Below are 24,424 nucleotides of genomic sequence, written 5' to 3'. Positions count from 1 at the left end.
TTCTCTTCCCCCGTAATCTCATTTGCTTGAAAAAAGAACGTGAGGCGTTCTACATATTGAGACCAATCATCTGTGGCAGCTCAAAAGGATCCATTCTCCCAAATTGTGGCATTTTGAGGGGATAACCTCCTCAATTCTAACAGAGCATGCTACTTACAATCACTGGGCGAGGTACAGTGCCGATTTCTTTCTAACTTGATTTCTTCTGTTCAATCCTGTTTTATCCTCGTCACCAGTTTTTTGTAGGGTGGCTAAGTTGCACTATTAATGATAGAGTTGATCAGCAGACACTTCTTGGGTGGAAACTTTAAATTAATTTACAATATGCTCAGCAGCAATTACACTTGTGTTTTCAACTCCAACTGAATCTCTACACTGACTCCTGAGGTAGCCTGCACTACTCTCCTATTGGTTACTACAGATCATGTGATCTTCCTTAACAATATTATTCTTAAAGGTACATTACACACTAAATAAAACCATATTACTACAAATGGGGAGAAACAATACATGCAAAATGATGCAACTTTAAAAGGGAATGCAAGGGCAGAGAGACCTGTAGGTGCTCGAGTTTAAATCCTCGATTGCAGGTGGCAGGAGAGTAAAAGCAGTTCGTAAATCATTTGTAATCCTTGGGACTAACTTTATTTCTATTAAGTTAGACAGTCTGATAAATAGAGACATGGCAGGGCACCTCAGTCACGTCATATGCAAGGCCTGTGCCATGTAAGAACACCAGGATGCTTCTTGAGTTGTGGACAACTACATGTGTAGCAAAATGTCATCAGCTGGAGGAACACGAGCTCTGGGTTTCAGAGCTTGAGCAGCAGCTGGTGTCACTGCAGTGCATCCACGAGGCTGAAAGTTTCATGCATAGCACTTTTCAGGGCAGGACTGGATACTAAATATTCCTGGGTACAAGGTGTTCAGGAAAGAAAGGAGGAGGGATCGTAGAGATTAAGGAGAATATTACAGTGCTGGAGAGAAAATATCCTAGAGGGTTAAGGTCATTTTAGATAAAGAAAAGAAACAATTGAGGCATCATGAGACTACTGGGTGTATTCAAAAGGCCGACAACTAGTGGAAAAGACTTGGAGGAGAAATTTGCATCATGTCACTGGCTAGGCCAATATTTATTGCTCATCCCTAATTGCCCTTGAGAACTGAGTGGCTTACTAGGCCATTTCAGAGCACATTTAAGAGTCAACCACAATGCTGCAGTCTGGAGTCACACATAGGCCAGGCCAGGTACGGACAGCAGATTTCCTTCCTGAGGAAAGAACCAGATGCTTTCATTGTCATCATTAGACTTTTTAATTCCAGATTTTTCATTGTTTTCCAATTTTACCATCTGCCTTGGTGGGATTCAAACCAGAGCATTACCCTGGGTCTCTGGATTACTAGTCCAGTGACAATACCACTATGCCACTGCCAATAATGATGGACATCAATTATCCTAATGGTCAAGTGGATCAAGTGTCAGTAGGGGAACATTTAGGGGACAGTGATCATTCTATCATAAGGGTTAGCTTGCTTGTGGGAAATTACAAGGAACAATCCATGACAGTATGAATGTAGGGAAAACTCCAATTTCAATGCAGTGAGAATGGCCCAAATCAACTGGTATCAAAGGTTGGCAGGCCAAACGATATCTGAAGAATGCACAGGCATCACAGAAGAAACAGTTTGGGCACAGACAAGATATATTCCCATCAGTGTTGGGACCACAACTTTTCACTTTATACATTAATGATCTAGATGAAGGAACTGAGGGCATCCTGGCTAAGTTTGCAGATGATACAAAGATAGGTGAAGGGACAGGTAATATTGAGGAGGTGGGGAGGCTGTAGAAGGATTTGGACAGGTTAGGAGAATGGGCAAAGAAGTGGCAGATGGAATACAACGTGGGGAAGTGTGAGCTCATGCACTTTGGTAGGAAGAATAGAGGCATAGACTATTTTCTAAATGGGGAGAGAATTCAGAAATCTGGAGTGCAAAGGGACTTGGGAGTCCTAGTCCAGGATTCTCTTAAGGTTAACTTGCAGGTTGAGTCAGTAGTTAGGAAGGCAAATGCAATGTTGGCATTTATTTCTAGAGGACTAGAATATAAAAGCAGGGGTGTGCTGCTGAGGCTTTATAAGGCTCTGGTCAGACCACATTTAGAATATTGTGAGCAATTTTGGGCCCCGTATCTCAGGAAGGATGTGCTGGCCCTGGAGAGGGTTCAGAGGAGGTTCACGAGAATGATCCCAGGAATGAAAGGCTTAACATATGAGGAACGTTTGAAGACTCTGGGTTTATACTCGATGGAGTTTAGAAGGATGAGGGGGGAATCTGATTGAAACTTACAGAATACTGAAAGGCCTGGATAGAGTGGACGTGGGGAAGATGTTTCCATTAGTAGGAGAGACTAGGACCCGAGGGCACAGCCTCAGAGTAAAGGGAAGACCTTTTAGAACAGAGATTAGGAGAAACCTCTTTAGTCAGAGAGTGGTGAATCTATGGAATTCATTGCCACAGAAGGCTGTGGAGGCCAGGTCATTGAGTGTATTTAAGACTGAGATAGATAGGTTCTTGATTGGTAAGGGGATCAAAGGTTACAGGGAGAAGGCGGGAGAATGGGGTTGAGAAACTTATCAGCCATGACTGAATGGCGGAGCAGACTCAATGGGCCGAATGGCCTAATTTCTGCTCCTATGTCTTATGGTCTAAGTGGGAAGGCTGTGCATCTGGATGGCAAAAGAGATAGAGATTAAGATGAAGAAAAAGCATGCTTATGGCAGATGTCAGGTGGACAATACAATCGAGAACCAGGCTGAATACAGAAGGGTCAGAGGGGAAGTGAAAAAGCAAATAAGAGGAGCAAAGAGGGAGTATAAAGAGACAAACATCTAATATAAAAGGGAATCCAAATGTTTTCTATCGGCATATAAATAGTAAAAGGGTGGTAAAAGGAGGAATGAAGCCAATTAGGGACCAAAAACAGGATTTACACATGGAGGCAGAGTGAATAGCTAAGGTATTAAATGAATACCTTGCATCTGTCTTTACCAAAGAAGAAGATGCTCCCCAGGCCTCAGTGAAAGAGGAGTTAATTAATACATTAGAATGATTTAAAATTGATGATGAGGTATTAGATAGACTGTCTATACTTCAAGTTGATAAAGCACCAAGACTGGATGGGATGCATCCAAGGATATCGAGGCATGTGAGAGTTGAAATTCTAGAGGGGCTAGCCATAATTTTCCAGTCTTCTCTAGTCTCAGGGGTGGGAGTGCCAGAGGACTGGAGAATTGCAAATGTGCACTTTGCTCAGGAAAGGGTGTACCACTGGTTCGGCCTCAACTGAAGTATTGAATCAAGTTCTGGGAGCTACACTATAGGAAAAGATTCACGAGAATAGTCCCAGGGTTCAGGAACTTGAGTTATGTAGACAGATTGGAGAAGTTGGGACCATTTTCCTTGGGGAAGAAAAGTTTGAAAGGAGATTTGACAGAGGTATTCAAAATTATGAGGGATCTGGACAGAGTAGATAGGGAAAAGCCGTTCCCGCTGGTGGAAGGGTCAAGAAAAGAGGGCACAGATTTAAACTAATTGGCAAAAACAACAATGACGACGTGAGATAAAAATCTTTCACGCAGCAGGTGGTTTGGATCTGAATACACTGCCTGGGTGCGTGGTGGGGGCACGTTCAATCGAGGCATTCAAGAGGGAATTGGATTATTTGAAAAGGAAGAATGTGCAGGGCTATGGGTAGAAGGCACGGAAGTACCACTAAGTAAGTTGCTCACACGGAGAACCAGTACAGACACAGTGAGCCAAATAGCCTCTGTCATGTCCAGTAAAAGCATGTGTTATCTATAACTTTTAAAACATGAATTGTAATCAGTTTGGAATCTTCTGGAGCTAACATTTCTTTTCAAAAACGCGCATTAAAATGTTGCAAAAAAATGGCCAAGTCACCTGACTTGACCTATGGATTAAGGCTGCCACAATGTTTTGAGAACAAAAGGACACATTCCAATCTAATATCAATATTCATATCCTGAGGCCATCTAGAGATTTCCTGACTTGAATGGGTCTTTACAGAATAAAAGACAGTGTTTGTCGTAGACCCCCAGGGTGAAAGTCTGCACACACACAGACAATTTATGCCAAACACCCTATTTGGAAGGGAGCCGTGAAGGACCACAAGGCAGCCATGTTGGTAGCCCTTTTCAAAAGAAACCCTTCAGTGCTGTTTTCAGAACACACAACAACTGCAGTCAACAGTACCAGAAAGGGCAGCAACATCTACATCTTTAAAAACTGGAGACTGCAACATCTTAAGGTCTCCAAGCCTATTCCTTGACCAGTCCACCGGTATGGAAAACCGACTTCCTGGCAACGAGACAAGTGGTAATTAATTTTGAGAGTGATGAAAATTCATCCCTTTGAGGGAATCTTGCAATAATTCTGATATACGACTCTGGCCATTGAATCCTCTCGATTACCTGCCAGGAGTGAAAACACCTTCGTTCCTGGGCGCGCAACAAATGCCGCGCAACACGTGCTTTTTGCCAAGACCAGCCAATCTCATGAATTACAAACTATTATTTTGTTAATAACTTGTAAAAGTGCACTATTGTCTTTAACTGTATTTTTCTTTGAGAGGGAAAGAGTGCGTGTGTATGTGTATGGAAGAAAGAGAAAGAGAGAGACTGGTGAGCGAGTAACATGACATTAGACTTGCGGGGTGAACGTGTGAATAAACAATCCTCTTACTTAAAACCACAAAACACTTTCTGCTGGTCAGATAGTCCACACACTCAGGTTAAGACGCGCACACATCTTTTTCAAAAACGCATTGATTACAGACAATAAAGGAAGAGAACAGGAGGTTCAGTAGTTTTCTCTCATCCCTGTCTGTAGTACCTCCTTCTGTGTTACAACAATTCTGAGATGCTATAATGTAGACTAGTATAATAGGATTACAAAGGGCAGAGAGGGGCAAACGTTTCTGAAGTGAATTCAGGAGAATTCTTTTTGATCAGTATGTTTCCAGAGCAACATGAAAGGAGGCATTCCTGGATTTGGTTCTAGGGAATGTGGTGGGTCAAGTAGATCAAGTGTCAGGAACATTTACGAACTGTATCACAAGGTTTAGGTTCGATGTGGAAAAGGAGGAAGCTAGAGGATCAATTTCAGAGGGTTGAGAGCAGATTTGTTTCAGGTAAATTGAAATCAAAGGTTTGCAGGCAAAATTGGTATGGAACAATTGGCTGCCATTAAAGAGGTGGTCCAGGTGCAGTGGCAGCATGGATTTAAAGTTGGCTTAGTGAATGGAAACAGTAATGGTTTACAGTTGGTTTCTCAGACTGGAGGAAGCAATACAGTGGGGTTCACCAGAAGTCAGTAGTACGACCACTGCTTTTCTTAATATATAATAACAACTTACACATAGGTGTAAAGGGCACAATTTCAAAATCTGCAGATGAGACAAAACTTGGAAGTCCTGTGAGTTGTGGGAAGGATAGTGATAAACTTCAAGAGACCACCATCAGGCAGGTAGAATGGGCATATGCGTGGCAGATGAAATTTAACACAGAGAAGTGTGAAGTGGTATATTTTGGTAGAAAGAACAAGAAGAGGCTATATAAACTAAAGGCTACAATTCTCAAGGGATTACAGGAGCAAAGAGACCCAGGAGATTTTGTGTACAAATTATTGAAGGAGGCAGGGCAGGTTGAGCAAGTGATTAAAAAGGCATATGGGATCTATAAATAGAGGCATAGAGCACAAAAGCAAAGAAGTTTGATGAAAATTTTTAAAATACTGGTGTGGCCTCACATAGAGTATTGTGTCCAATTCTGGGCACTGCACTTTATGAAGAATACAAAGGCATTGGTGAGGGTACAAAAACGATTTGCAAGAATGGCTCCAGGGATGGGAGGGACTTCAGTTAGATGGATAGGGTGTGGAGGCTCAGATCATTCTCCTTGGAGAAGGTTGAGAGGTGATTTGATAACGGTATTTAAAATCTTAAAAAGTCTAGACAGAGTAAATAGAGAGGAGCCGAACCCATGGTTAGGAATGATCGAGAAGTAGGAGACACTTTTTTTTTATTCATTCAGGGATATGGGCTCCGCTGGCTGGGCCAGCATTTATTGCCCATTCCTGGTTGCCCTTGAGAAGGTGGTGGTGAGCTGCTTTCTTGAACCACTGCAGTCCATGTGGTGTAGGTACACCCACAGTGCTGTTAGGCAGGGAGTTCCAGGATTTTAACCCAGTGACAGTGAAGGAATGGCGATATATTTCCAAGTCAGTTTGGTGAGTGGCTCGGAGGGGAACTTCCAAGGGGTGGCGTTCCCATCAATCTGCTGCCCTTGTCCTTCTAGACGGTAGAGGTCGTTGGTTTGGAAGGTGCTGTCTAAGGAGAGTTAGTGAGTTTCTGCAGTGTTTCTTGTAGATGGTACACACTGCTGTCACTGTGTGTCGGTGGTGAAGGGAGTGAATGTGTGTAGATGGGGTGCCAATCAAACGGGCTACTTTGTCCTGGACAGTGTCAAACTTCTTGAGTGTTGTGGGAGTTGCACTCATTCAGGCAAGTGGGAAGTATTCCATCACACTCCTGACATGTGCATTGTAGATTATGGGCAGGATTTGGGGAGTCAGGAGGTGAGTTACTCGCCGCAGGAATCCTAGCGTCTGACCTGTATTTATATGGCTAGTCCAGTTCAATTTCTGGTCAATCATAACCCCTAGGATGTCGATAGTGGGGGAATTCAGTGGTGGTAATGCCATTCAATGTCAAGGGCAATGGTTAGATTGTCTCTTGTTGGAGATAGTCATTGCCTGGCACTTGGGTGGGGTCCAGGTCTTGCTGCATTTGGACATGGGCTGCTTCAGTATCTGAGGAGTCGTGAATGGTGCTGAACATTGTGCAATCATCAGTGAACATCCCCACTTCTGACGTTATGATGGAAGGAAGGTCATTGATGAAGCAGCTGAAGATGGTTGGGCCTAGGACACTACCCTGAGGAACTCTTGCAGTGATGGCCTGGAACTGAGATGACTGATCTCCAACAACCACAACCATCTTTCTTTATGCTGAGTATACTCCAGCCAGCAGAGTGTTTCCCTTCAATTCCCATTGAATCCAGTTTTGCTAGGGCTCCTTGAAGCCACACTCATTCAAATGTGGCCTTGATGTCAAGGGCAGTCACTCTTGCCTCCCCTCTGGAATTTAGCTCTTTTGTCCATATTGAACCAAGACTGTCATGAGGTCAGAAGCTGAGCGACTGTGGTGGAACCCAAACTGAGCGTCAGTGAGTAGGTTATAGCTAAGTAAGTGCCGCTTGATGGCACTGTTGATAACTCCTTCCATCACTTTACTGATGATCAAGAGTAAACTGATGGGGCGGTAATTGGCCAGGTTGGATTTGTCCTGCTTTTTGTGTACAGGGCATTTTCCACATTGCTGGGTAGATGCCAGTACTGGAGCAGCTTGGCTAGAGATGCAGTAAGTTCTGGAGCTAAAGTCTTCAGTATATTGCTGGAATATTGTCAGGACCCATAGCCTTTGCAGTATCCAGTGCCTTCAGCCATTTCTTGATATTAGGTGGTGTGAATCGAACTGACTGAAGACTGGCATCTGTGACGCTGGGGACCTTTGGTCGAGATAGATCATCCACTTGGCATTTCTGGCTGAAGATTGTAGTAAGTGCTTCAGCCTTATCTTTTGCACTGCTGTGCTGGGCTTCCCCATCACTGAGGATGGGGATATTTGTGGAGCCTCCTTCTCCAGATAGTTGTTTAACTGTGCACCACCATTGACGACTGGATGTGGCAGAGCTTGTGGAATCACTTAGCACTTTCTATCACTTGCTGCTTATGCTGTTTAGCATGCATGTAGTCCTGTGTTGTCGTTTCACCAGATAGACACCTCACTATTAGGTATGCCTGGTGCTTCTCCTGGCATGCCCTCCTGCACTCTTCATTGAACTAGGGTTGATCCCCTGGCCTGGTGATAATGGTAGAGTGGGGGGTATGCCGGGCCATGAAGTTACAGATTGTGGTTGAGTACAATTCTGCTGCTGCTGCTAATGGCCCTCAGCGCCTCATGGTTGCCCAGTCTTGAGCTGCTGGATCTGTTCCAAATCTATCCTATTTAGCATGATAGTAGTGCCACACAACAGATGGAGGATATCCTTAATGTAAAGACGGGACTTTGTCTCCACAAGGACTGTGCAGTGGTCATGCCTACTGATATGGTAATGGACAGATGCATCTGCTGCAGACAGGTTGGTGAGGATAAGGCCAAGTATGTTTTTCCCTTTTGTTGGTTCCCTCATACCTGCCACAGACCCAATCTAGCAGCTATGCCCTTTAGGACTCAACCAGCTTTGTCAGTTGTGGTACTACCGAGTCACTCTTGGTGATGGACGTTGAGTTCCCCCATCCAGAGTACATTCTGCGGTCTTGCCACCCTCAGTGCTTCCTCCAAATGGTGTTCAACATGGAGGAGTACTGATTCAACAGCTGAGGTGGGGCGGTACATAGTAATCAGCAGGAAGTTTCCTTGCCCAAGTTTGACCTGATGCCATGAGACTTGATCGGAGACTTGATGTTGAGGACTCCCAGGGCAACTCCCTCTCGACTGTATACCACTGTGCCGCCACCTATGCTGGGTCTGTCCTGCCGGTGGGACAGGACAAACCCAGGGATGATGATTGTGGCATCTGGGACATTGTTTGTATGGTATGATTCAATGAATATCACTATGTCAGGCTGGTGCTTGGCTAGTCTGTGAGACAGCTCTCCCAATTTTAGCACAACACCCCAGATGTTAGCAAGGAGGACTTTTCAGGGTCAACAGGGCTGAGTTTGCCATTGTCGTTTCCAGTGCCTAGGTCGATGCCGGGTGGTCCGTCCGGTTTCATTCCTTTGAGACTTTTTAGCGGTTTTGATACAACTGACTGGCTGGCTGGGCCATTTCAGAGAGCGTTTTAAGAGTCAACCACATTGCTGTGGGTCTGGAGTCACACGTCAGCCAGACCAGTAAGGGCGGCAGATTTCCTTTCTCTAAAGGACATCAGTGAACCAGATGGGTTTTTACGACAATCGACAATGGTTTCATGGTCATCATTAGACTTTTAATTGCAGGTTTTAATTGAATTCAAACTTCACCATGGTGGGATTATTTTTATTTAGAATTATTGTCACAAGACCCAAAAATGGTATAAGGAAAATATTTTTTGCACAGTGAGTGGTTACAATCTGAAATGCACTGCTTGGAAGTGTGGTGGATGCAGGTTCACTCATCCTTCTAAGGTGAATTGGATGAGCACCTGAAGGGAGAAAAGTTGCAGGCATATGGGATAGTGCGGGGGAGCGAGGCTAACTAAGTTGTTCTTCCAGACAACCAGCATGGACTTGACAAGCCAAATGGCCCCTTTTGTTCTGTATCCCTTCTCTGATTCTATTCTACTCTGATTTTACAAAAGCCAGGAAGTTATACTGATACTCTATCAAATACTAGCTCAGTCCCCACTGGAGTACAATGCCCAATTCTGGACAACACACATTAAGAAGGATGTGAAGGTTTTGGAGAGGGTACAGCAGAGATTTACTAGAATGGTTCCAGGGATGATGGATTACAGTTATGTGGATAAACTGGAGAAACTGGGATTGTTCTCATTCAAGCACAAATCACCAAGAGCAGATTTGATAGAGGTGTTTAAAATCATGAAGGGTTTGGATAGAGTAAATAAAAATTTGCCAATGGCTGAAGACTGAATAATCAGGGGGCACAAATTAAGTGATTGGCAAAAGAACCAGAGGTGACTTGAGGATTTAAAAAAGAAACACGTCAAGTAGTTAGTATTTGGACTGCACTGCGTGACAGGGTGGTGGATACAGAATCGATAGTAGTCATCAAAATGGAACCGAATAAATTCTTGAGAAGAGAAAAAAAGTGTAGGGAAATGAGGAAAGAGGAGAGTGGGACTAAATGGGTTGCTCTTCAAAAGAGATGGCCTTGATGAGTCAAAATGGCCTCCTTTTGTGCTAAACTATTCCATGATTCTAAGAAGCTGTACGGCAGTGGAAGTTGAACTGCACATAATGCACCTGGCATCCTTTGTCTTCAGCACTGTGTGGCTCACACAATTCAGAGTTAACTGTTAAAGTTGGACAAGTAAACCATGACAGCTGTTTGCTTGCATCTTGCCATCTAGTTATTAACACAAATAAAGGTGCTGAGAAAATGCCTGAACTGTCGCATTATTTAGGAAAGATTAAACTAATTTTAATAATTAAATGTTTGGACATTTAATCTTGCATTAAGATTGCAGTAAAAAGACTGCACAAAGTCCTATTTATCATCTGTCAAGTCCTCATCCAGAATCCACAATTACTTTCAACAAAAAATTAAGGACATATAAAGTCTTAAATGTATATTTTTATTCCAATCTATCTGAATTACTGCAGAAGTTTGAATGTTAATTTATTTAAGTTGCTCTAAAAAAACACACAAATGGGTTAATCATATTAAAACTACAACACATTATTTTGTTCATATAGATAATTGAAAAGTAATTTTTCCACTGCACAAAATTCTTTCAGTGGTGATATACATAATTAAATCTTCTCCCTGCATTACATAATTAACAGCATTTCACAACTGCGATTTTGTGTGTTCTATTCAAGCTTGATCCATCAGTAATGTGCTTATGATGCAAGAAATGCTCAAGTTATAATGCTAACTCTCGCAAAATTCCATCACTGATTAACACCACCAATTGATCGGACTTCGAATTGTTTTAGCAGGGTTGATGAGCGGGGGCCAAGAAAATACAAAAATAATTTCTTCTCTCTGGATTTGTTGATGCATTCAAATCTTTCTCACAGGCTTATTACTTACTGCAATAGTATTAAATCTTGTTAGCATTCTCAGATAGAATAAACATATATGCAAGGGAATTTACAGGGGCAATGTTAACTGAATGGCTACTCTTTATGTAGCTACTCAGTTTTAATTAAAGTTTGAAAACTTAAGAGATTTTTTTTCAAATTACAAGTGGTATGTCAATTGTGATTACTTTAAAGTTATTACAAATAAAAGAACAAAAAGGAAACTGAAGGGAAAAAAATGGAAGTGATGAACAACTTGTAGATGACAGTCCAACTTCTGTATGTTTAGATAAACACGAAAAACCTCAATTGTGTATGTTAATTTCAGCTTAAAAGGATTATACATCTTCAGAACATGATCTGCATTATTTGGAAACTATATAGAGTTAAGAGTTTAATCTTGTAAAGCACATTGATTGTTCTCAGTTACACTATTTCTCTTACCATCAAATTGAAATATAAGTTTAATAATGTTACGTTAAGATTATCAGAACTCATGTTGCAGCATGGATTCTGCAAATTGCTTTTGCTACACTTATGATTCAGTCTATTTCTACCAAACATTCTTGGAATTGTAACACTGCAATCTTTGATGGCAGAATGTTATGTCTACAAGTACATTGACAAAATTTATAAGTATACTGTCTAGTGTTTTGGTTTACATAATTAAAATAGCTGTACAAAAGGTACAATGAAATTCATCAGGTCCTTGACATCATCCAAGTGAGTTAAGCGTGAAACTCTTCAGTTTTCAATTATACTTACGTTAACTGCTGGCTGTGACAGTTTCTTTATATGAGTCAATATGTGGGGACGACTCTGGACCACCTTAGACATCACAATATAACCCTAGACAAAACCTAATCTGAATCAATTTCTCCTGCAATAGCGCTTTAAAATCTGTTGCCCGATACTGGACAATTTTTAACAATGATGTGTTTTTCTACTGCTCACTTCAAGTTTTATTTCATTTCACACGGAAACCATAATGACCCTGATTAGGCAATAAAAATAATAGTGAGGCTATCAGCAGACCCTTTGTTATAACGGTGCCTCATCAAGGGCCTCAACATCGAAATGCATGGAAATACTTATATAATAGATACCTACTAAACTTGCCAAAGTTAGGGATTGTTCGTTCCAGCAAAAGTAATTTTTTCATGGTCTGAATTACTGGCTAACAAGCGCTCTGTTACTGGAAACCAACTTCTACAAACATGGTATAAAAACATAAAAGGCTGGAAAAACTCAGCAGGTCTACAAATATAGTGTCTCATTCCATCAGATTTGAATTATCATTGGAAATTTTTTTAAATTATGTTTTAAATTATCCCTCGCTCTTTTACTTTCCCTATCTTAACCCCAATTATGTTGCATTCTGCATATGATTTGGCATTGAATTAACTATTCTAACTTACATTCCTGGTTCAGACTCTGTGTGCCTCAGTAAAGATTCTTAAGTCTGATTAGGTAAGGCATTACTGCTCACACAAGCCCCAGTTTCCCTGGAGAGGTCAGTGCATCATAATGGCTTTCTAATCACAGCAATTTCCAGTGTAAAAGCCCATAGTAGGTATAATGATTCATGGCAGACTACAAAATCCAGGACAATAAAAATTCTGCAAAAGAGTCACAGTTTGTTTACTCTGATAACCATGAGATGTTTGAAACATGCTGAATATTGCAGTTTTCTTGCTGGTGAGAAATAGTTTTCTGTAAGATATTGCAATTAGTAAAAGGTTTAAGATCTGCATTGCTGGTGGTTGCCATAAGTTTGTATAGTAGCACATCTCAGCAAAGAAAAGGAAACATAAATGGGCTTGTGTCACCAAATCTCTTAAACCAGCTAGCAAGAAAAAACTGCTGAAAAGAGGTACACTTAAAAAAATCTAAATATGACTGAAGCAATTACACAGTGAGTGGCAGTGGTGAATGCCCTTTTTAAATCATAGGGACATTTCTTATTTCCTACATTAAATACCGTTCTTTGTATGAAAAAATCATATTGCTTTATGTGTATTTTAGGCAGAGGTAACTATTATCTATTACCAGAGTAGGTGTAATTTTAGCAAACAAAAACAATATAATTTAATTTGCATACAGTTAACCTTATACAGCAACAGCGTATATATCCTTGTTTCCTTTCTTAAATATATAGAAGGCAAAATTGCTTCAATAGGTTTTGTATAGCTTATTTTGGTGTAATAGACCAGTACTATGGAGGTCAAGAGGCTCATTTAATAACCTATATCTCATTTAGCTAAGAAACATCTCATAAGAAATAGGAGGAGTAGGGCATTTGGCCCCTCAAGCCTACTCCACCATTCAATAAGATCATGGCTGATCAGACTGTGGCCTTAACTCCACTTTCCTGCTTCCTCTCCATCGTCCTCATCTCCCTTTTAGATCAAAATCTAACTCGGCTTTAAATATAAAAGCAAAATACTGCGGATGCTGGAAAAAAAACAGAAAATGCTGCAAAAATTCAGCAGGTCTGACAGCATCTGTGGGGATAAAAACAGAGTTGACGTTTCGAGTCTGTATGACCCTTCTTCGGAATACAGAGAAGTAGAAATGTGATGAAATTTCTACTGCTTAAGGTGGGTGGAGCAGGTAAAGCAGGATAGAAGGCCAGCGATAGGCGGAGGCAAAGGAGAGATTGATTTTTATCCTTTTTTTCAAAATTCATTATTTTTTATTCACTTATTTTTATTTTTATTCATTGTTTTATCCCCCTTTTTATCCCATTTTGAATCTTTTCTTCCCCAACACCGTACCCTCCCCCCACTCCACCCCATTGGGGCCATTTGTTACTTGTTCATGTTGTTCTTTTCAGAGTGCTTACCCCTGTTCCAGTCCCACTCAGGCCCCCTCCCACAACTCTTTTTACAGTACATCGATTACTGTTTCGGTGCCACTTCATGCTCTCGTCTGGACCTGGAAAAATTTATCAATTTTGCTTCCAATTTCCACTCCTCTATCACCTTCACATGGTCCATCTCCAACACTTCCCTTCCCTTCCTTGACCTCTCTGTCTCCATTTCTGGTAATAGACTGTCAACCAATATTCATTACAAGCCTACCGACTCCCATAGCTACCTCGGCCACAGCTCCTCACACCCTGCTTCCTGTAAGGACTCCATCCCAGTCTCTCAGTTCCTTCGCCTCCATCACATCTGTTCCAATGATGCCACTTTCCAAAATAGCGCTTCTCACGTCTTCCTTCTTCCTTAACCGAGGTTTCCCACCCACTGTGGTTGACAGGGCCCTCAACCGTGTCCGACCCATCTCTTGAGCCTCTGCCCTCACACCTTCCTCTCCCTCCCAGGACCATGATAGAGTCCCCCTTGTCCCCACTTTTCACCCCACAAGCCTCCGCTTTCAAAGGATCATCCTCAGCCATTTCCACCAACTCCAGCATGATGCCACCACCAAACACGTCTTCCCCTCACCCCCTACCCCCGTCGGCATTCCACAGAGACCATTCCCTCCACGACATTCTGGTCCACTCCTCCATCACCCCCAACACCTCGGCACCTTCCCATGCAATCGCAGAGGGTGCAACACCTGCCCCTTTACTCCCTCACCGTCCAAGGGCTCAAACACTCCTTCCAGGTGAAGTAGTGCTTCACTTGCACGTCCTTCAGTTTGGTCTATTGCATTTGCTGCTCCCAACTCGGTCTCCTCTACATTGGAGAGACCAAACGCAAACTGGGTAACCGCTTTGCGGAACACCTTTGGTCTGTCCGCAAGCATGACCCAGACCTTCCAGTCTCTTGCCATTTCAACACATCATCCTGCTCTCATGCCCATCCTTAGCCTGCTGCAATGTTCTAGCGAAGCCCAACACAAATTGAAGGAACAGCACCTCATCTTCCGATTAGACACTTTACAGCCTTCCGGAGTTAACACTGAGTTCAACAATTCAGGCCATGAACTCTCTCCTCCATCTTCATCCCTTTTTTATCCCTTTTTTCAAAATTCATTCTTTTCATCCACTTATTTTTATTCATTGTTTTATCCCCCTTTTTTGATTTTGACACCATTTTTGATCCTTTATCCCCACCACCGCCCCCTCCCCCCACCCCACCCGGGCCACCTGTTACTTGTTCATGTTGTTCTTTCCAGACTGCTTACCCCTGTTCTGCTATTATCATTCTGCTTTCTTACCTTTATGCCACTATCAGCACCTTTTTTAGCCCTTACCACTACCATTAATACCCCCCTTTGTCCTTTTGTTCATAACATCTTTGTCAATCACTCCTTTACCCCCACCAACGCTGGCCTTCTATCCTGCTTCACCTGCTCCCCTACCTTAAGCAGTAGAAATTTCATCACATCTCTACTTCTCTGTAGCTCTGAAGAAGAATCATACGGACTCGAAACATCAACTCTGTTTTTCTCTCCACAGATGCTGTCAGACCTGCTGAGTTTTTGCAGCATTTTCTTTCAGCTTTGAATATATTCAATGACCAGAATTCCAACAATTAACAACTCTCTGAAAAAAGAAACTTTTCATCTCTGTCTTAAATGAAAGACTCCTTATTTTGAAGATGTGCCCCCTAGTTCTAGATTCCTCAATGAAGGAAAATAATCCTCTCAGCAGCTATCCTGACATAGCTTTGTGAAAAGAACTCAATTTGTTTTTTTAAAAGTACTGGATGTTTAGGGAAAATATTAAGCTTTCTCAGAAATATAATTTGTAATTGTTTGCCCCCTTTAAAAATTAAATAAATTAAGAAAGGTTCCTGTCAGTATAAAATGTACATTGTCAATTGGAAGAACTGGACTGATGAGTCAAATGGGATTATTCATTCCAAGCACATTCTTGTAAACGTAGGTTTGTTGTTATTAGACTTTTACCCCTAAAATATAAATACTTATTTAGTGAGAGGATAAAAATAATTCACAACATATTGATCAAACAGCTAATTAGACTGTCAATCCATAAACTGAACTTTGTATGAAGATCTCGCCAAAATAAGGAATGCTAAGAAACTATAACACAAAGCTAATGAAAAGTGCATCATTCTCTAACATTTCTACTCCTCTTTACTTTTTCAGTGTGTCCTTAATTTGTGAAGGCATTATTTTCTTTTAGAGTTTTTGTTCCATTACTCAATTTTCCCCATTTAGAGACACCTAATAGGAGCAGAATATTCATATTTTTGCTGATTATGCAGTCCAAGTACAATATCTAGGTCGGTTACCCCTGTAGCACTAAAATTAAGCTTACCTGCTGATTCAGCTCTATTATCTGGGCATCTGCATCACTGGCTCCATTTCTGGCTAAGTGTTGGGTTTTCCTTATCCCCATTGAGGATGGTACATTTGGTGTTCTTGTGACCTTAGGTGCTGTTGGAGATGTTCTCTGCGGCACTTAAAGCAGAATCGAAAATAGATCATTTCAGAACAATTTCAAACGTTGCATTTCAGTATTTTAGAACTGATTCCTGACTGATAATCTAGAAAGTAGAACATTTTCCTAGTGACGAATCTAATCTTTTATTTTCTGTATTTGGTGTGAAGTGGGAGGTGGAATGGGGCTCAAAATACTGACATGCTGGAAATTTTCAGGAGATCATTTCTGTTACGATGACTGACAGGAGTAGGCATTCCAGAAAGTTAACAAGACACTTCATGCAGTATTTATTCGGGGTTGATTAAAAAAACTGTCAGCCTTCCAATCTTCCAATTAACATTCACACTACACAAGTGCCAGGCAATAATAATCTCCAACAAGAGACCAACCACCTTCCCTTGACATCAACTGCATTACCATTGCTGGATCCCATACTCAATATCCTGGAGGTCACCAATGACCAGAAATTTAACTGGACCAGTCACATAAATACTGTGGCTACAAGAGTAGGTCAGAGGCTGGGTATTCTGTGGCATATAAATCAACTTCTGACTCCCCAAATTTCCACCATTTAGAAGGTGAAATGTACAAATGTGCAAAAATAATTTATTCAGGAGTAGCTTTTTTTCAAAAGAAAAAAACTGGAATTTTTATCAACTCTTCAGGCACATTGGCCATAAAGGTGAGGGTTGTTAGTGTTGAACAATTTTCATTTCAGGCACCCAATGACATTACAATTAGTGCAAATCAGGTATGTAATAGAATACTCTCAACTTGACTGGATGAATGCACCTCCAACAACACTAAGCAGCTCAATATCATCCAGAAAAAAGCAGCCCGCTTGATTGGTGCCCTAACCACCACCTTAAACATTCACTTCCGTGGCAGCAGTGTGTACCATCTGCAGCAACTCACCAAAACCACTTTCCAAGTCTCGACCTCCACACCTAGGAGGGAAAGGGCAGCAGCCACATGGGAACACTACCACCTGCAAGTTCCCCTTGAAGTCACACACCATCCTGCCTTGGAACTATATTGCTGTTCCTTCATTGTGTGTCAAAATTCTGGAACACATTTGCATACAGCACTGTAGGTGCACTACACCATGTGGATTGCAGCATTAGGATGGGCAATGTGTTAGACTTGTCAGCAACATCCACATTCCATGAACGAATAAACAAAATTAGTGATTCCCTTAGAAATGTGGTTATTAAAAAATGAATGATTTTCAATATTCACTGCATATTCCCTACATGATACCATCCTCTTGTTAAAATCTCATTTTTATTCTCAACCAAGCTTTGCATTATGAGTGATTCCTCAACTTCAGTAACATGAGCCTGCATCAGCTATTACCCTATGCCTCTCTCGCGATCCTTCTGCCCTTTCTTTCTTTCCTCAACCTCACCCCACGGATAAACTGCAGTACGCACATCCAAGGCCACTCCATTGGCTTTGCAGTACACAAATTGTCATCAAGGGCATGATCGCTGACAAATTTACATGTCTCTTTGACTCAACATGTCAACATGGATAATCTCATCCCATTAGGCATGTTCCTGCCCCTTCAAAAGTAGGAACATTACCCTCTCCTAAAAAAAATCTTCAACCGTTCTATCAACTCAAACTACCAGCCTATCTCTTGCTCTTTCCAAGGCATCTGAATGCATTTTTGATACCCAACTAGACATACTTGTGTTTATAACAACATGCATTTATATAGTGCCATTAAGGCGGTAAAATATCCTAGAGTGTTTCGTAGGATGCAATCAGACAAAAATTGGCAACAAGTCCAAACCTCTTTGCCTTTCCATGCCTTCTCCTTTGTGGCAATGCTAAAAATCTACCTCGCTGACCAAGCATTTGACACCAGTTGAAACAGTCAGAATTCAGAGTGGGACCAGTTAAAAAGGCAAGAGTTCAGAGTGGGACCAGTTGGACAGATGACCAAATGCTTGGTCAGAGAGATAGATTTTCAGCGTTACCATGGAAAAGGCATGGAACGGTAAACAGGCTCGTGGAGCAAGAATTGTCGAGCTTAAAGCAATTGAACATACAGCTGCCAATGGGAGGGCAAAGGAAATGGAGAATGCATAAGCAGTTAGACGGTTCTCAGGCTAGAAGATATTACAGAGATAGGGAGAGGTGATACTTGAGGTATTTGAACATAAGGAGAATTTTAGAAATAAAGCATTAGTGGATGACAGAGATAACAGGTGAAAGGGATTTAGCGCAAGTGAGGATATGGTTTAGGATGAGTTTAACTTTATCGAGTGTGGAAGATGGGAGGCCTTCCATAAGAACAACAACTTATATCTTTATAGCACCTTTAACATAATAAAACAAGCCAAGATGTTTCACAGGAGCATTATAAAACATAAAATGACACAGAGCCACAAAGAAATATTAGGTCAGATGACCAGAAGCTTGGCTAAATAGGTAGGTTTTAAAGAGTGTCTAAAAGGAGGAAACTGAAGTAGAGTGGTGGAGAGGGGCAGGGAGGTACTTCCAGAGAGCTTAGGGTCTAGGCAGCTGAAGACCCAGCCACCAATGGTGGAGCGATTAAAACTGGAGATGCGTAAGAGGCGAGAATTAAATGAGCGCAGATCTCTTGGAGGGTTGTGCGACTGGAGGAGTTTAGAGATAGAGAGGAGCGGGGCCATGAAAGGATTTGAAAACAAGGATAAGAATTTTTAAATTAAGAAGTTGCTTGATGGGAGCCAATGTAAGTGAGTGAGCACCAGAGTGATAGCTGAATGCGTCTTGGTGTGTGTTAAGACATAAGCAGCAGTTTTGGATGACCTCAAATTTACAGAGGGTAGAACGTGGGAGATCTGCCAGGAATGCATTGGAATAGTCAAGGCATGAATGAAGGTTTCAACAGCAGATGAGCTGAGACAAAGGCATGTCAGACAATGTTGTGGAGATGGAGCACTGGAATAGTCAAGTCTGGAGGTCAAGAATTTAGGCATGAGGGTTTCAGCTGCCAGTGGATTGAAGAAGGGGCAGAGACAGGTGTTTTTATAGAGGTAGAAGTAGCCACATGATGGAGAGGTTATGTGCTTGGAAGCTGAGCTCTGAGTCCAGTAAGAAGGTAAGAATGGGAACTGATTGATTCGGCCTGAGTCAGAGAACAGGGAGGGGAATAGAATTGGTGGCTAGGGAATAGTATTGTGGCAACATAGAAGGCCTCGGCAATGCTTAATTTTCAATGTTAAATAATGTCTTTGACGATTTCAGGATGCTCCAAAGCGCTTCAGTGCCAATAAAGTACCTTTTCTTTGGTGTAGTCACTGTTGTAATTGTAGGGTTCCACAGCAACTGATTGTTTTCCTTGACCTATCAGATTTTCTTCAACATTAATGTTAAGATGTTGGAAACTACTTTTGCTCTCCCACTAGTTGTTTCTCCACTTTCACTTCTGATGCTTGGTGTGAGGAGTTCAGGGACTTATTTATTCTGAAAACATGAGCTATCTGCTTGGTAGATTCTGACTTCTCTACCTTTTTTATACCCTTTCCAATCACATCTTAATTCTCCCTCCTCCAATCCACCTCTACAGCATTGCTCTCTGATGGGTTCAACAGTAAGAATGTATCTTCCAATGATCGGTACCCACTCTAATTCCAACTTCTCTGATTAAGCACCAACACTAGACTTGATGACTTGCAAACTCCAAACTTTACTAAACCCTGAGAAGACCTTTAATTTGGAATGCAGCGGTTCAAGAAGGCAGCTCACCAACACCGTCTCAAGGGCAATTAGGAATGGGCAATAAATGATGGCCTAGCCAGCGATGCCCACATCCCTTGAAAGGATAAAAAAAATTCCATATTCAATCATCGCCCAAGAAGTTCTTCACTTCTGCAACATATCACTCCCAACACTGCTAATATCTTTACCAACACTTTTATTCCATGTGTAAACTGAATTCAGATGTTTGTTCGAAGCAACAGCACACAGTTCACTCAGCCACATGAATAGTTCCACCACAACAGTGGGTAAGAGTATTTGCTGCAGAATAATGCAACTCTCATTACACTAAATGTGGGAATAGATAATCTTTATCAACCAGAACATGAACTGTTAGTTCTGCCTTTAATTGGAAAAAAAAAAGTACAGGTCAATCTGCCCTACTGAAGCAAAGGCTATCACTGGGAAGGGGCAACACAGCAAAGGCAGTCCAAACTTTGGAAAAGATGACTGATCCCAAAGAATGACGGGCTCTAAAGTGGCTGACAAATCCCACCTGATCATAGCAGCTCCCCAGAATCAAACACTTTATATCATCATCTTTCCACTTCGCATAACTGCTCTACTAATGCTATCTCATCACCATGCACTCAATGTACAGTGTTATTCAAGTGTATATAATTATGATAGCAACTCAACATTTCAATATATATCTTAAGTACTGTCCAATCAAAATTCATGACCGTAAAATCCATTTATGATGATCTCAGCTGATGTTACTACTGGGCAAACCAGACACCAAGGTGGAACCTGGCTTGATAGATCCTAACTTTTATTTTTTGTTTAGAAATGTGGAGGGTGGCTACTGAACAGAGTCACAGGAGTCAACTGAAGAACTTTTAACAAAAGAATAGAAGTTATTAAAGAAAATATGAACTATGTTACAATACTTCACTTTTTATCTGTAATGTGTTAGGCACTAGAGATAGTTTAAGTAAGTTATATTTGTACTTCTGGGTGTTAGGAATGAGTTTTAGCTTTAAGTTTAAGGTTAATTTGTGTTTCTGTATTGGTGTATTAAGGGGCGAACTTGAATTTCAGTTTCATTTTAGCATACAACTATATTATTACAGATATATACAGATTTGTAAGGATAATACAAGTTACAAAAGCTATCTTATACTCTCATATTCACAGTAAATACACAGTCCATGTAAACTAACAGGCGACTTGTGGTCAGGCACAACACACTCTGAAGCCAAGTGACAGATACCACCCCAAACAGATGCTATGGATACCTCATTAACTCCCCCCAGATGCTTGCCACACCGTAAGCCACTGAACTCCGTCTTTCACAGGACGGTTTCCAATCTCCACTCTCGAAGAACCCGCTTCGGAATCTTCTTCCAAATGACACTTTCTCTCGGGCGTTTTCCACAAGAGTCCACCTCCAGGGTTTCAAACACTCCCCTGGATGGCCATGTGCATTCAAGCTTTGCCTTCTGCACACTCCTCTCAGATACTCAGCCGTGCCAATGGAACACCACTGCTTCACATTCCCATAGTATGGAGTCGCCAACCTTTGGCTGTCTCCTTTGGCTTCTTGCAAGCCCGTTTTTGCTTTAGGTCTACGTCCTGCAGTTATCTCCTTTTAAGCTTGTAGCCTTCCTCTGCTCTTCACTCTTAACTTCACTTAACAGGGCCTTTTTCAGATTCCAGTTCTTTTCCTTTGACTAGAAGGTCTTCTTGGGACCCCTCTTTCTGTCTCACTCCTTGGCTTTGGGACCTTGCAGTTCTTTTGGGAAATCTGCTCTCTGCAGTTCCCTCTGCTGTGTCCAGCTTCTCCTGGTTTCAGCTGAACTAAAAATAACTGCTGTTCTGTTTCTCCCTGTGTCTGTGGGCTTCCTGTTCCTAGACAACAGCCCAGTTTTCTACTTCAAGAGTCATAACCCTCATTAAAAATGTAGGTACACAAACAAAGCATTCAGACTTGCAAGCAACTTGTAAAATGAAACTAAAACTCAAGTTCGCCCCTTAACATACCAAAACAGAAACACAAATTAAACTTAAACTTAAAGCTAAAACTCATTCCTAACACCCAGAAATACAAATATAACTTAAACTATCTCTGGTGCCTAACACATTACCAATAAAAATCCTACAGTCATAACATTCCATTTCAAAGTACACAGAAATTCCCTACATCAACCTTCCCCAAGGGATTTTCTCATTTTAAGAATGTTCCCATTTACCTGTAATACCCATGTAGGTGGCACAGAGGTATGTGGTTTAATGACACTAAATTAACTTTATCAATATTCTAGTGTTTTGAGTCAGTTTGCAGTTCTGTTTCTGGTCACTGCATTGCTGTGCAACGACTATGCTAGTTATTATGTTTTATGAGAGTATATTCCTCTATTTACTCTACTTATTATGTTTTATGAAAGTATATTCAGCAGTGCATTATTTTAATAATTTATTTTCCCCTGCCGCTTTCTTTATTCTGGCTGCTCCAGCTGAAGTTAAGGTCCCTCTCCCTTCCAGGTATCTTGCTTCCTTGACCCAATGGCATTCATATACCATTTCTCTCCTGGGGTGGCATCTGTTCCTATTCCCTCTCTAAATACCTTCCTCCTCATCCCTTGTGTGAGAAATTGATGTTTTAAACAAAATATTTTTAGGGAATATTGTGTTATTCTGTGGAAAAGGCTCCGTGTAACTATGTGTATGATTTAATTAAGCTGGGCAGCGATTTATCAGAGCCAGGCAGTCTGGAGGGTTAAAACATGAAAAGGATAGCGGTGTTAGGTTAGAGATACAAGTAAATAGGTTAGATTTAACATTTGCATTTTTAAATAAGTTGAGAGTTTGGGGAGTCAGAGGTGCCAAGAAATATGTTTGCATCTTGCAGAAGTTCATAAGTAAACAAGATGTGGGGATATTATATTTTATTGATCCAAAAGCAAAGACGAGATGGAGACATGAAAGGTTTTATATTTGGTAGGGTTTGAGTTTCAAAGAGGTATGAAAACAATGGAACCTGAGATGAAAGGGGGAAAAAGTTATTTCAGGGTTCCTGTTTGAGCTGTTGAGGTAGCTATAGCTGGAGCTGCTGTGTGAGCTGTGAAATGAGAGGCTGGAGCTGTTTGAGCAGTTGAATTGGGAGCTGTTAGCTGCTGGGGTTGGGAGAGGTTGCAGTTTGAATCAATCACACAGTCAAGCAAGAAAAATCTTGGGCTGCAAAAAGCAGTTTTATTCTGAAGTTTGGATTTTCACAGCAGAGTGGGAGAGAATTACAGGTCATGTGGTTTGCCTTTATTGAAGATACAGCAGGTTGCCTTGGGTAGTATTACTGGATTTCTTATAGTTAAACATCTACAAGAGAGTGTTGCCTGGAAGGTGTTTACTTGTAGGTCTGACCAAGTGGAGGGTCTTTTTGGGGGGAATGGTTGTAACACTAACCTTAATTGTACAGCTGTAATCTTGTGTGCTTAAGTTTTCTTTTATTCTTGTTAATAAAACTCTTACTTTTAATTTTTTTAATCCTAAAAGTGTTACTGGACCTCTTACTGCTGAGATCGGTATGTTTTCTTCTCGTTTTCAGAATACAAAAAAAAAGGTATGGCCCCTAAGCCAAGTTTCCTTCTGGGATTTGGTTTGCGCAGCATTTAACACCAGCTGTGGCCATAACATTCTATGGTTATAGTAACAAATGTTACTCAATTCATCTTTCTTAAATGGAATTTAGGTTCTCCACAGTCCCATTTTCTTCTATACCCTATCATATTCCCCCTCTTTAGGTAATTATGCAATACATTTTTGTATGATGTAAGCAATTTAGCAGTGATCAACACTTGCTGCAATGCATTCCACATTCTGGTAACTCAGGGTGTCAACATTTCTTCCAATCTTCACTTTATGTATATTGCATTTATCTTCAGCACATATCCTCTGCATGTAAACTCAGCATGGAAATAAGAGCATTAGTTATCATTTGAGAGTATGCTCAGAGAGGACAAATTTCCATTATGCAACAGGCAACTAGAAATTTACCTGCAGTGCCCACGGGTCTCCTTGGTTTGTTGAATATTTGATCACCTGGAGTGTGTGGTGCAAATACATCTTGTCCTTGTCTTGCCAAAACCGGGTCATATTCCTTCCCATCATAGTTTGCATCAAAGAATTTCTTAAACCACTGAACAAATTCAAAATTGTCTTGGAACTTTCCTTTCACTAATCTTTCTACTGGAATAATCTGAAAACAAAACGAGAAATAAATTTCTTCTCCGATCTTGTTAGTTCTTATTTTTCAAATTTAACTATCCTCCATATACCTATGGGACAGGTCAAATCTATTAAGTCCTACATGTAAATATTTCAATGCATTTGCCTCTTGAAAAGTATTTATTAGCCAGGATTTGATTGTCTGTTCTTTATGAAGATGTATAACTCTTTTATTCTTTTATTTCAGCAAAT

General features: G+C 41.2%; 1 protein-coding gene across 3 annotated transcripts in view; it reads right to left on the bottom strand.

Annotated features, from left to right (window-relative positions):
• Positions 1–24,424, bottom strand: part of LOC144680482 (microtubule-associated protein RP/EB family member 3-like) — a 98,893-nt gene that overhangs the window by 22,895 nt on the left and 51,574 nt on the right. For all 3 annotated transcript variants that reach the window (XM_078541494.1, XM_078541495.1, XM_078541496.1), the window contains 2 exons: positions 24,002–24,203; positions 16,130–16,272 (listed from right to left, as the gene is read on the bottom strand). In XM_078541494.1, the coding sequence (XP_078397620.1) occupies positions 16,130–16,272; positions 24,002–24,203 (345 nt within the window). The remainder of the gene's footprint in view (positions 1–16,129; positions 16,273–24,001; positions 24,204–24,424) is intronic.

This window comes from Cetorhinus maximus, chromosome 5, assembly GCF_964194155.1.
Source record: "Cetorhinus maximus chromosome 5, sCetMax3.hap1.1, whole genome shotgun sequence".
NCBI lineage: Eukaryota > Metazoa > Chordata > Chondrichthyes > Lamniformes > Cetorhinidae > Cetorhinus > Cetorhinus maximus.
The sequence above is the reverse complement of the archived record's forward strand: the minus strand, read 5'-3'. Positions and strand labels throughout refer to the sequence as shown.